Here is a 12920-nt window from a genome sequence, read left to right on the forward strand (position 1 = left end):
TTCCTAATTATTCTAACATGGATATTCCTTCAGTAACACTTTTCTCTTATATCCCCAATGATTTTTAATGGTGCTTGCTATTGGTTTTAGAAAGTTACTAGGCATAGCCATTGAACTAGTCACCCTATAGTTTCCTGGACAGTCCCTAGAACTTTCTGAGAAACTATCTAGTGATCTGATCATTTGTAATTTTAGAAAAAGGTTTGGAATTTTGTTTCTTGATGCTACTTTTTATGTCAAGGTCCTTTGTTTGAAAATGTCAGTTATATTTGTGCCACATCTTCTGTGACAGATATAAAGAAGTCATTCAGCATCTCTTCAATCTCTTAGGATATTTTTAATTTCAACAGTCCTCCACAGTCAACCCTCTTGTGTAATAGTTTCTTGTTTCATATATATAGATTCTTGTTTCATAGGTAGGTAGGTAGGTCTTGGCATTTTTTGTATTTCCCCCCAATTTTTTAAATTTCATTTATTCAGCTTATAAAAATAACCATAACGATCACAAATACATCTCAATGACAGTATCATTTAAAATTACATCCATTAAAACATATTAAAATAGCCGAAACATCAATCAGAAAAGCCTTCCAAGAAAGCTTGAAAAGGCCTCTTTTCCTGTTCTGTCTGAAGGCAAATACAGAGGAAGAGCTCTCCAACAAAAGAGTTCATAAGTGAAAAGGTCTTGTCTCTTGTATCCAGCACTTTCATCTGGGGACATATCACCAAACTTTCTAACTGGAATTTTTGTTGTTGAAAAAAGTCTCTTATTTTTTTCTGCCTGGAAGATCCTTCCATGACGTCATCTCAGCCCCTAAGTCTCACCCCAACCTACCTCAGAAGTTTCCTGTGGGGAAAAATTGAGGATATGTCCACTGTCTTGAGATCTTGGACAAAAGGTGGGATAGAAATCTTAATGAATTAATTAACATTCCCAAGTCTCACATAGAGAGGGGGGAGAAGTGGATTTAAATTATTTTGTCATATCCTTGGTTTAATTATGAGGGTTACAAGTTAGGTAGCAGGGAACTACTTAATGTAGCAACATGGGGATGCAGCATCTTTTCCTATTATTTTCAACTATTCCTGAATTTCCCACCATCTATTGAATGCCTGCTGGCTATTCTAAAGAGCTGCCATTGGCATTTCTCACAAATCAAAACAATGTTAAGGCTCCTCCTCTGACAAAACATCTCTAGCATTTATAAATAAGTCCAAATTTCTTTCAACTTTTCCTAGTAATGCTTCTGGGGCAGCAGGGGAGGCATTTTGACCATCCCTACCATACTTATTATTGGGAAAGTAATATGGCTCAAAGGCTGAGCACACACTTTACAGGCAGAAAGCCCAAGGTTCAGTCTCCTGCAACTCCAGCTAAAAGAATTAATACTGCATATGATGCAAAATTCTCTGCTGGAGAAATTCTCTATGGAGCAGATAAGTAACCAGGCAACTTTTAATGACCTTTCAGTTAGGAGCACTACGATCCTAAGAGGCCAGTGGTTTCTAGAGGAGGAAGCCAAAGAAGGGGAAGAGGAAGGGAAACCATCAGAAAAGCTGAGTAGGATCAAAGGATTTCTCAGCTGCATAAGACCCAGTCTGGAACAGTTGCCTACAAATAAGAACTGCACAGAAACGTGAGTAATAAATGTCATTTTCCAAAAGTGGAGAATCCTCATAAAACCTGTGTGTGTGCTGGCTGTTTTCAAACATCCCCAAAGCTATGAGAAGCATGCCATGAGTCTTGGATCACTCAAAGAAAGTGAATGGATAGAGACCCAGGTCACCAATACAAAATAGCTATAAAAACAATTACCAGGGAAGGAAGAGGAAGCAAAGATACATACATATATCTGGTGATTCATCAGAGCCATCTGGACAGTCCTTCTCTCCATCACATCTCCAGCCCTTGGATATACACGTGATCTGATCTTTACATGCAAACTGTTTGGGGCTACACGTCTTCGGTGCTAGATAAAGAAAGACAAGAAAAAAGGAAAGCATAAAAAGTTAGTTTCTTCTGTAAAACACATCATTGGCAATAATTTCAAAGGCTGGCTATTTAAAAAGCAACTGATTCTGACAATGCCATTGGGCTCATGCATATTCATGATACTTCAGGAAAGAGTACTCTTAAAATGAAAGGTATTCATCAGAGCAGAGCAGGAGCAAAAATCCAGAACAGATTTTAAACATCATTTAATTTGAATAAATCTCTCAGAAATCCACAATTTACATATGAAAGGCTTAAACACAAACACAAACCAGGAACCATAGTTTTAAATTATGTAGTGTTTGTACTAGAAAAGCTGTTAAGAATCTCAAATCTGAGTTTTACAAAAACTACCACGGCAATTCCTCCAGTTTTACCTTTTGGTCAAATACTAAGTTTATGTAGCCAGCATCTAACAATTTACAGGGGCAAGTACACCAGAAGAATGTAGATTGTATCTAATCTGATCTCAATAGCCTTAAGGTCAGCCATTATTCACTTCGACTCAGCCACAGGATAGTCATGTGGGCCTACCTCACAAAATCATTGTAATTATTACTAAAATAATGAATCAGAAGCAAACTGAATGCTTCATTCAGCAAAACCCCCTCTCATGTTTAAGTCATGTCTGTAGCCTTTGCTTTTATAATCCAGGCAGGTAAATTAGAAGTTAACACATGGCACATTCCAAGAGAACAGGACCCAACTCTATTCATTTAGAAGCTACAAGAACAAGTAACCATTTGGTCAACTTGCAACGTTCTGCCTTAGTGTATGCACCATTATTCTAGCACAGCCTTCCCCAATCTGTCAGCACTCAAACGTGCTGAATTCCCTGGAGTTGCAGCCTCAGCACATACAGAAGGCACCAGATTGGGGAAGACAGGTCTAACCTATCTGCAGGATCACTGCTGTACTCCAATCAGAGTCAAATCTGTCCAGTACAATCATCCCATAAGCAACTGTGGGCTGTTCCTAATTTCTGTGAAGTAAAGTGGGACAAAGCCAGGAGGTGCTGCTTTTTGGTTATACCCCGAGTCTTAACAGAATGGCTTCCTCTCATAAGTCAGACTCACCCATTCTGGAATACGGTTAAAGACTGAACTCTTCCAAAGAGCATTTATGTCAGTCCTTTGAGGTAGCCCAGGTCAGGAAACACAAGAAATACTAGAACTCTACCTTATTAATATAGTCTTTATTATAATAACAAAATCCTGAAAGCCTGATAACGTTTCCCTTCCCTCCCTCTTATACCTGACAATCAAGGCTGGGCAATCTTGACTTTCTTTCTCACACTTACCTATTTTCCCAGGCTAAGCTCATGTTTTACTAAAAGTCTTAATATATTTTCTCCAAGGTCATCACTGTATTCCTCTACATTTGGTAGTTAATTACTTCACTATTGGTTATTAGCATTATTCTTCTTTGTTGGGTTGGTTGATGATAGCGCTGCCACTTCTATTACTATTACTAATTAAGATAATAATTTATTTTTGAAGTAGTTTGCTTTATTACCATGGATATATGTTGATATACTACCATGAATGTTTTAATTGTTTGGTCTTGCTGTAAATCATTCTGGCAGATTAAGCAGTATAAAAATGTAATAATTAAATGAATCAATGCCTCATTCATTCCATACTTGCTGCCAGAACTACCACAAGGAGGATGGAGACTGGCAGACTAAGAGGCCCAGACAAAGTACATAGCAGTTAGAAAAGATGGCATCTTTCAAAAACACACTTTGCGGCACAGTTGGCTTTCCAAAGTCATGTAAATGCCTTCTTGGCAGTCTCTTTTTCTCATTCTTTCAGCAGCTATGTTTCATACCATCTCAAGGAAACACCAGCAGGATACACACCAGCTTGGAGGGCCAGCAACAGACCTACAATGGCATAGCTTCTTTCAAAAAGATGTGTTAGCTGCTGCGCTTCATGACCAAGTCTCCATGCTTGTACATGCATTGGCTTCTCTGCAGCACCAAGAGTTAGACTACATCAGGCCAAAAACCTAAGATGAGGCAACAAGTCCCAGGCAAGTTGAAAAAGGAAATGTGTGGTGACAAGAGAAGGGACAAGGAAACAAAGTAGAAAGAATGGGAAGTTGGGGGGGGGGTCATATATGAAATAGAGGGGATATGTATCAGCTAATGGACAGCATGTGTGCATGGACAGATGCACCACCTATAGATGTGATAAAGACTACCATGGGGTAGTGATTATTTCAATTAAAAATCATTATTTCTCTTTTTCCCTCTGTATTCTTAAGAGATGAAACAAGGGAGAAATAGCATGACATGGTGATGATCTTACAAGAGCAAAGAAGGCAGTGTGGGATAAACTCTGGCCTTGTTCACTGCCAGCACAGGGCTCCTAAGAGATTACCTCTGAAGCAAATCAGCCCTGAATGGAAAAAAGAGTGCTTGCCTGCTCCTGCTGCAAGCAAGCTCCTGATGTATTTATTTCTGCATGGAACAGTTGCTCTCTGCAAACAAGGCATACATTTGGCTAAAGGATATCTTTCAGAAAGCTGTCCATCTCTTCAAACTATTTGCCATTTGAAAGAGAGAAACTCTTTCCAAATGAAGAGGTAAACAGTATGCAAGCATTAAGAATGTTTTTCACATAATTTTGCTTCTTCAGTCCTAAATACCAGTAAGTAATGTGCTCTGTAAGGAGAAAACTCTCAAAGAAAGCTCTCAACCATCCTGGTACAGGCAATGATCAGAAGAAATCTAAAAGAGAGGGCCACTGATTCCTTATCCCAGAGAAGAAGTGAGGGTTCCCCAATGCCTTTTTGTGAGATGGGTAGCTATAAAAAGAACATAACCTAATCATGAAACTGAATAAAACAGATTGCAATGAAGATCCACTCTTTATTCTACCGCACCCTGAAATCTTGCAAAAATGTCCAGTTTTCAGTTTTGGAACCTACAAGCACCTTTTCTAGGACAGAATGGATGCTCGAGGCTACTACACTGCTGACCTGTGTGTAATATTACAACACCACAACATTCTTTGCTGAGCCTGCTGTATCATATTCCTACAACTCACTCTCTGGAGATAACCAAGAAGTTCACAACTGTTACGACCGCCATGCTGATTTCAGCAAAACAATCCCAAACCAGAAAGAGAAGATGACAACAACAACTCCGTGCAGCCCTGCTCCTAAGAGGCACTTGCCTCGTTTAGCTGGTACCAAATTCCTCCCTTCTGAACAATGCTGTCATCTCCTCCTAACTTTATACATCAAGGACTTTGCAGACAGAGCATTGCTCCTTTTGGGGAAAATAGTGTTTTGGGTTTTGTTTTGTTTTTTAAAAAAGAGGAAATCCATAAAACAATCAGACACAGAGGAATGGAGATATACTTCATCTGAGGCAAACAGTACATTCTCTTCCACAATAACTGACAAAAAAAAGGCAGATGCAGTTTTGAGGAAGCAATTAAATTTCTGAACAGGTCTAGAATATTACTTATTTTGGTGCACATACCGTTTTCGTTTAAAGGCTGCTATATTTCATCTGCTTATTTAGCAGCAAAAGTGCCTTAAACATGTCTGAAGAACGTCCATAATAATAATAATAATAATACGGCTGCTCTTAAGCCATGTTGAAGGTTCTTCTGCTAAAGAAGAGGATAAATTACCATCCAGTGGAATATTTTTATTGTAACTATAATAAACACTTCATATTAGAATATTGGGGAAAATATTTCAAAAGAATCGCTGCTGAAAAAGCATGCAGCTTGAAATCAAAATTCATCTGTGTGAGATATGAGGTTGTGATTTGAACCATGATGAACAGCTAAGCCTTCCCAATCTGCCAAGGCCTCAGTGAAATCCTTCCTCTTCCAAAGCTGCTAATTATATTAAGCTCTCTCATTGGCATCAGTGAAACTTGTGTTTTTGCGAGCGTGTGAAAGCGACAGAGAGAGAGATGTGGGACGGTGTGTGTAACTGCTGTTGGATGGGAAGGCTAAAACCACACCCTCATCACCATTGTCGCAGTTTTGATTACAAACACAAAGAACTTTCGGCAACTATTTACTGCTTAAGAAAGAAGGCAGGCACAGTGGGCTGAACACAGTTTGAGCCAGCAACTTTTTAATGCTTTCTGCCTAGAAATAAGAGAATCACCTTCATCCCTGACTTGTGCCATCCCTCTAGACTTGATAGGCTACTCATCAACAAGGAGGAAAGGACAGGGAGATGACATGCTAGCCTTCTGTCCATCTTGCAGCAGTCCAGGCAAGCTAATATACTCTCCAGGAGAGAGAAAAGTGGGACGCAGTGAATTACCTTACAAGGAGTCCTCTAACCTGGTGGGTGTCCACTCCAAGAATTCCCATGGTGGCCACCCTGCATGTTCGTTTATTTTCTATCCCACCTTTATTATTTTTATAAATAACTCAAGGCAGCGAACATACCTAATACTCCGTCCTCCTCCTATTTTCCCCATTGCCTAATGCATATTCTGAACTCAACACCTCCTTCTATTTTGAAATTTTGAGAGAGGAAAAAAAAGAAGAAATATATGCTGTTCTTAATTTTTTAGCATCCTTTACAGTCAAGTCTATTGTTGTATAAAATGTGTAATTTCTACGCATAAGTAGATTTGATGTATAGGATTGATTCAATTTCTATAGCCGCCCAGAGTCACTTGCTGAGATGGGCGGCTATAGAAATTGAATAAATAAAATAAATAAATAAATAAATAAAATTTTCCTCGGCACTTCTGAAAATTAGTATATTCTGTACCTCTTTCATACTCTAGACAGCCAAGTCTTGAATGCATTAACTGTTTTAAAAATTAAATTACAATATTGAGTTCTTCTGTTTTCTGCACTTACATCTTGCTTGCCTGCTTCTCCTAAAATGAAGGCTACATTCCAGAAAGGTTGAGGAGTTTATAGCTCCATTTGCAACAACAAAAAAATTATAGATTTGGACCATAAATGAATGTTTGAACCCAACCACACTTCTCAATCCTATACATCAAATCTACTTATGCATAGAAATTACACATTTTATACAGCAATAGACTTGATTGTAAAGGATAATAAAAAAGTAAAAACAGCATATATTTTTTCTTTTTTTTCCTCTCTCAAAATTTCAGGGATTTTGCTGGACAAACCCAGAAACACTGTCCCTGAAAATCTTTTCAATATTTTCAACAATTTTACACCTCTGGTGAAGGAGGAGTCAAACGTGCAGCTCATCATAAAGCTGAGATTTCTGCAGCACCTGCTTGAGAGGCTTACCTTAAGGAGCAAATCACACAAGATTGCCTGTGTCCTTTAAATTGAGAATGAGACAGCAGAACCCATGTGCTGCCACTAGTAGTGGTGCCATTAGTATGTAAGAAAAGACAGACTAAAGGTAAAATCTCCATTTGGCCAGAAAACTAGCACCATGTTGGTGACAGTTATTCTAAAAAACATGTTCCTTTTTTCTGTTGAGACAAGCAATTGCAACTTGGCCTGAGATTACAAGATTCAATACTGTGTTAACATCAAGAGAAATTGTGCATGTTCACCAAAGCCAAAAAGTGGAGATATCAGATAATTCACCATCCTGTACTCAGCACAAAGGATTATAAATTACAAACAACCAGGAAGACAATTCAGAAGATGGGAGAAAATATTACTAATGAAGTTCTTTCCTGCGCAGTATAAAATTCATTTTGTTAAAAAAGTAAAATTTACAGTTATTTATGGCTTGGAAACATATCCAGAACCTTGCAGTTAGCAAAATTCAAGCCATTATGTTGCCTAATAAATCTGCAGCCCAACTCAGGTCAAGAAATCTCCTGCTGCCTGCTTTATACGTAGTCCAAGCAGCATGCCTGCCATCACTTCATTTTTGTTCCCATGCCAATTTGGGGAAGAGAGGAGAGGGGTCACTGTGAAGACTTCTGCCCATGTGGCTTCTTTAAGTGAGTTGAGCATGTTATTTACTATCATTTCAAAGAGCCAAGTATCACTTGCCTGATAAGCTATTTAGCTGTGAGAGCTAAATGATTTTAAAAAACATGGTTTCTCAACTGGTGGCAAGCAATTGCTAGTTGTACACAAAAGCCAACTAGAAGAATGCAAGGCTTTTAAGCTCCACTGGTGGCTTCACTGTCTCATATTCATGAGAACATGAAACCCAATCACAATGCCATGGATTCAGGTCCAGGAGGACCTGCTGGAGTAGCCCCTTGCTTTCACTCTCAATCCATGTCAACTTCTTTGTGTCTCCTTTCTGGAGTTTTGCACATACTGCTCCAAGAGGTGGTCACTGCAGCTAAAGCCCACCCAACTAAGCCACCTTGTTTTTCCCACCTATTTATCAAGAAAGTTGTAGAGTGGTGCTTGGCTGGAGGCAGGGGTGCTATCTAGCCAGATTGATTTGGTTCTTGAGAACAAGCTGTCAAATTTTTATACACATTAGACAAGCTTCTCTATGTAAAACACTGGCATTTTTCCTGCTTGTCCAGGCAGAGTAGGAAAGAAAGCCAGGAGCACATTTAACAGGGTTTGGGTTTTCCAGACAGTCAGCTTGTCCAGGCAGAATGTGAAAAAAACTGAGTTTTTGGCTTAGCAGCTCTAATTATACTGCAATTACTGGAACGTAAGGACCTAATTAATAACTTCTATTGATTCTGTAATGTGCAAAATTATGGTTTATGGATGAAAATTTATCCCACATTTTTATGTGTACATATACCTATTTAATTCATGACGACTCTGGGTATTACCTCAATCCTATTTGAAGCACATGTATGACCAGTGAGATTAGAACTACATCTAATGCCTCACAATTAATAAAGCATTTTAAATTGTTTGAATTATGTGTACCATATTAACACTTTTTTAAAAAGTGTGGTTAGATCAGGAAAAATTCTTAAGCACTCATCCTTTTGCCATCCTTGGGCCAGTCCCTCTCTCTCAGCCCAACTCACCTCACAGGGTTGTTGTTGTGGGGAAAATAGGAGGAGGAAGGAGTATTTGGTATGTTCACTCCCTTGAGTTTTTTATAAAAATAATAAAGGCGAATGGATGGATGGATGGATGGATGAATGGAGGGATAGCAGGTTATTTCTCCTCTAGTCTTCAGCTCCCTGACTAAAGCAACCAGAACCAAACTTGCTATTATTATGACATTTTTCTGTTAGATTTACATTAAAAAACAAGTGTATTCCTCAGGGATTTTAATTTTAGTTCAACTGTACTATTCAGAGCAGATTTCTGAATTTGTGATAATCAAAGCAACGAGAAAGCTTGATTCTACTGGAAGCTTTAGTGGAGTCCTGGTTGGAGAATCCTGTTCTTACTGGAATTGCTGTGAATCGTTATGTTTTTATCTTTGTTGTTGAAATAATCCAACTTTTTAAAAGGTACATTGGTACATCCTGATTGTTAACTACTTTGAAAGATTAACATGATGAATTATTGTCAGAACCAGTTACTGCCTACTTTAAACACACCCCTGACTGGAGAGGACCCTAAGGCATCCAGGTTTAATTCCCTTTTCCTCTCTTGCAGGTCTGATGGTATGTCTTGTCATTTTGCCCTACTTCAAGGAGTCACACTGGCTACTAGCAAACACATAAATGCCTGTAAACATGTCAATGTCAAGTGTGCCAAAGCTTCAAGTTCAAAACAATTCCAACCTTGGGGGTGTTTCAAGCCTGCATCACTACCAGCTTCAGGACATATCCAATAAGGGTACAGCTGTTCTGAAACAGGGTATTTCAAGCTCAAACAGGGCATTACAAGTTTGCAAACATTTCAGATTTGAAATGTTTTGCACACCACTAATAAATGTCTTCTTCCCAAAAAAAATGGGGATTTATTTCTACCGTGGTAGAGTCCAGATTCAGTGATTGGTGGGATAAGAGATGTAAAAAGTTGAGAACACCTGAAATAGAAAACCCATGTTTGAACAAAGGACCAAATGCTGGAAACCAACAGAAGCTGACATCCTAAGTTCCTAGAGGACTATGGCTAATTACTGACTGGTAGATGAACTAGACAGACTTTGACTTGATCCAGCAAAGCCATCATAAACCTCAGAAAATTCACCATGTTCCCTCTATTACTCCTCTTCAGTATCTAATACAACAGAAGAGCCAACTTAAAATCAAACGTTCTAATAGTCACAGAGAAAACTGTATCCCCGTCTCCAGTCTGCAATGCTTAAACTAGAGGAAAGATTCAAGGATATAGTATAGGCAGCCAGAGGTCTACTGCAGAAAACATAAGGTTTTTAGGATATTTGTGATCCTGCTTGTTAAGCAAGCCATTAATTCACACTGTTTCTTGCCATTTCGGTCAATTTGTCAAGGAAGATCTCCTATATGGTGCAGTTGCTACCTGCTAATTGCTGCCCATCTTCTACGCTTCTGAGCTTTGCCAAATCAGATGCATACAAAGTAAATAGCCATCAAAATCTCAAAGTCAATGCCATTAACCCTGAGGGGCTCCAACACCAAAGAGCAATAAAGCTGTGATTGAGAAAGTATCACAGCATCCAAAGAATAAATAGATATGGAAAAAAAAAGGGGGGGGTCCTTTGTAAGGGTCTCACATTCCTGTAATCCTGGATCTAAAAGCAGGGTTAAAATGACAGTTGATTCAATCATTCAACCACTCAAAGCATTATTGGAGGGAGGGCTCACCAAATCATGCTTAGGCAGATTAAAACAAATGTATACTGTAATGTCATACTCAAGTTAGAAACAAGCCCGAGACTTTTCAGTGCAACCCCTTTCCAACTGAGTAGGGCTGTGGGTCAGTCTATGAGTGTCACAGAATCCCACTGTTTTCAGGCGCTTGCTTGTTTGTTGGAACTATCTTGCCTTTCATCCAGGAGCACAAGGGAGTGTACATAGCTGTCCCTCCTCCAGTTTTTCCACACAAAAATTACCCTGTGAGGTAAGCTGGGCTGAGGGACAGTGAACGGCTCAAAGCCACCCAGATACATGTCTACAGCTGAGAGTAGGCTTGGATTCACTTCCACTCCAGCATCCTTAATCACAAAAACACCAGCTGAATCCAACTATGGATGGCTGGTAACACCCCAAAATGCATTCTGTGAAACCCTTATGCAAACAATTCTTAAAGAGATAGGAGCCTGTAGCAAAATGGAGGATTTGAACCAATGCCTACAGCATACACAGTAGCTGCAGATCTGTTCAGGAAAGTCAGAGCACTCCCAAAGCTTGAGTTTGTTCTGCTGTTATAACAGAGATGGTTTAACAAGACCCCTATTGCTGACCCCTGGGACCTGCCATTCAGACACAAAAGGCATTTCGTTCCCCACCACTGGCCTTCTCTTTTCTCTCTAACATAAATCTTACCCTGACAACCCTGTCAAAGGGCTTCTGGAGAATCCCAAGTCTTGTCCTGGATTTACAGAGCCTGTCACGGAAGAGATATCCTCCAAGGCCTCCAAGGAGACAAAGCAAGACCTCCTGCCAAATAACGGCATGGGGGACTGCCTTCCAGCAGCAGAAAGTCTCCTGTTTCTAAAAAATGCAGCAGCTTCCTTGCCTTCCCTGCCTTTCAGAAGTCTTGTGTATGCTCTAACATTAGTGGTTCTTTGAGCATCTTTCCCAGAATTGACTACTCCGACTGCACGTCAACCTACTTTTTGATCCTTTGCAAAATGGAGATACAAGGCACTGAACTTGAAATTTTCTTCTTGTTGCAAAGTATATGATCTTCCAGAAAACAAGTTTAATTATTTGGGAGACAAACTCTGAACAAAACATCCTTATTGCCTGTTATCAACACACAAAGCTTGTATCACAATATTTCCTCCATCTCTCCTCACTCCCCGCAAGCTATAAATCCCTTTTAGCAAGACAGAGAAAATACACCAGCCTACCCTCAGAGATGTGAAGGGTGGTGGTGGTGGTGGTGGTGGTGATGGTGATGATGAAAGAGGAGGAGGAAGGCGGGAAAAGAGCCTGTAATGAATAATCTGGTCCTAGAATAAATAGATAATTGTCCTCCAGAAAAGTTGTGCTACCAGCCTCATGAGTGGGTCTTGCAGGAAATAGAAGCTACCACACTGTGGAAGACTGAATTATATAGTGACGTGTTACACTTTGCCAATACAAGAGTGTCCTGACCCATCTTAAAAGAAATATAGCTTTCATTTTTTAAAAAAAAAAAAGGGGGGGGAGGGTTGTAGACCTGATTCCTAGAAAGTGGCAAGATTAGTTCCAAGAACCACACTATTATGTTAATGAATGAAGGCTTAAGGGGCAGTTTAATGATCTGTCTGCTTTCATTCTGCAGAGGACTGAAACGTATGCACGGCTAGAAGCAGGAAAGCAGTTATAAATAATAATGCCATTACCCAGCTAGCAGAAACACGCTAGAAGAAAAACCAGACCTCAGGGGAATACCCATCCAATCCCTGGTCAGCATTCTTAAGCAGTTATAGTACTAAGAAGGTTGCATCACAGTATTTTTCCCAAATATATACACTGTTCCTCAAAGAACATTTAATAGGCGGTCACATGATTCACTTGCAGATAATTAACATATCAGAGGATTCAATGTGTAGACAGTGAAGCGGCTTGCATATGTCTTATACCTCCATTAATACCTGAAAATGAAGTCATGAGCAGGCCAGGATCCTGAGGCCCAATCCAGATGTGGAATACATTGTCCCTACAGTCAAATGCTATACCAGATGTGCACGAAATATAGAGCATACTGCTCACTTGAGGATGCAGGGCAGAAAGGGAAGTTCCAGGCATTTATATCAAGCCTGGCCTCTATTACTAGACTCCATGTTACAATATGTCCAGCAGTGGGGATGGTTCTTTTATACTTGTTTTCCTTCCTGCGGTGCAGAGGGGGAAAGACAAACTTAATTCAAAAAGAAAATTCAAAGTAGACAGCCTTTATATTTGACATAATTGTCT

At 39.5% G+C, this 12920-nt stretch overlaps 1 protein-coding gene across 2 annotated transcripts in view; it reads right to left on the reverse strand.

The window, feature by feature from the left end:
- The window catches only part of LRP1 (LDL receptor related protein 1), a 320650-nt gene that overhangs the window by 231609 nt on the left and 76121 nt on the right, over positions 1-12920 (reverse strand). For both annotated transcript variants that reach the window (XM_063293930.1, XM_063293929.1), the window contains exon 3: positions 1848-1970. In XM_063293930.1, the coding sequence (XP_063150000.1) occupies positions 1848-1970 (123 nt within the window). The remainder of the gene's footprint in view (positions 1-1847; positions 1971-12920) is intronic.

The sequence above is a fragment of the Candoia aspera genome, chromosome 2, assembly GCF_035149785.1.
Source record: "Candoia aspera isolate rCanAsp1 chromosome 2, rCanAsp1.hap2, whole genome shotgun sequence".
In the NCBI taxonomy this organism is placed as follows: domain Eukaryota; kingdom Metazoa; phylum Chordata; class Lepidosauria; order Squamata; family Boidae; genus Candoia; species Candoia aspera.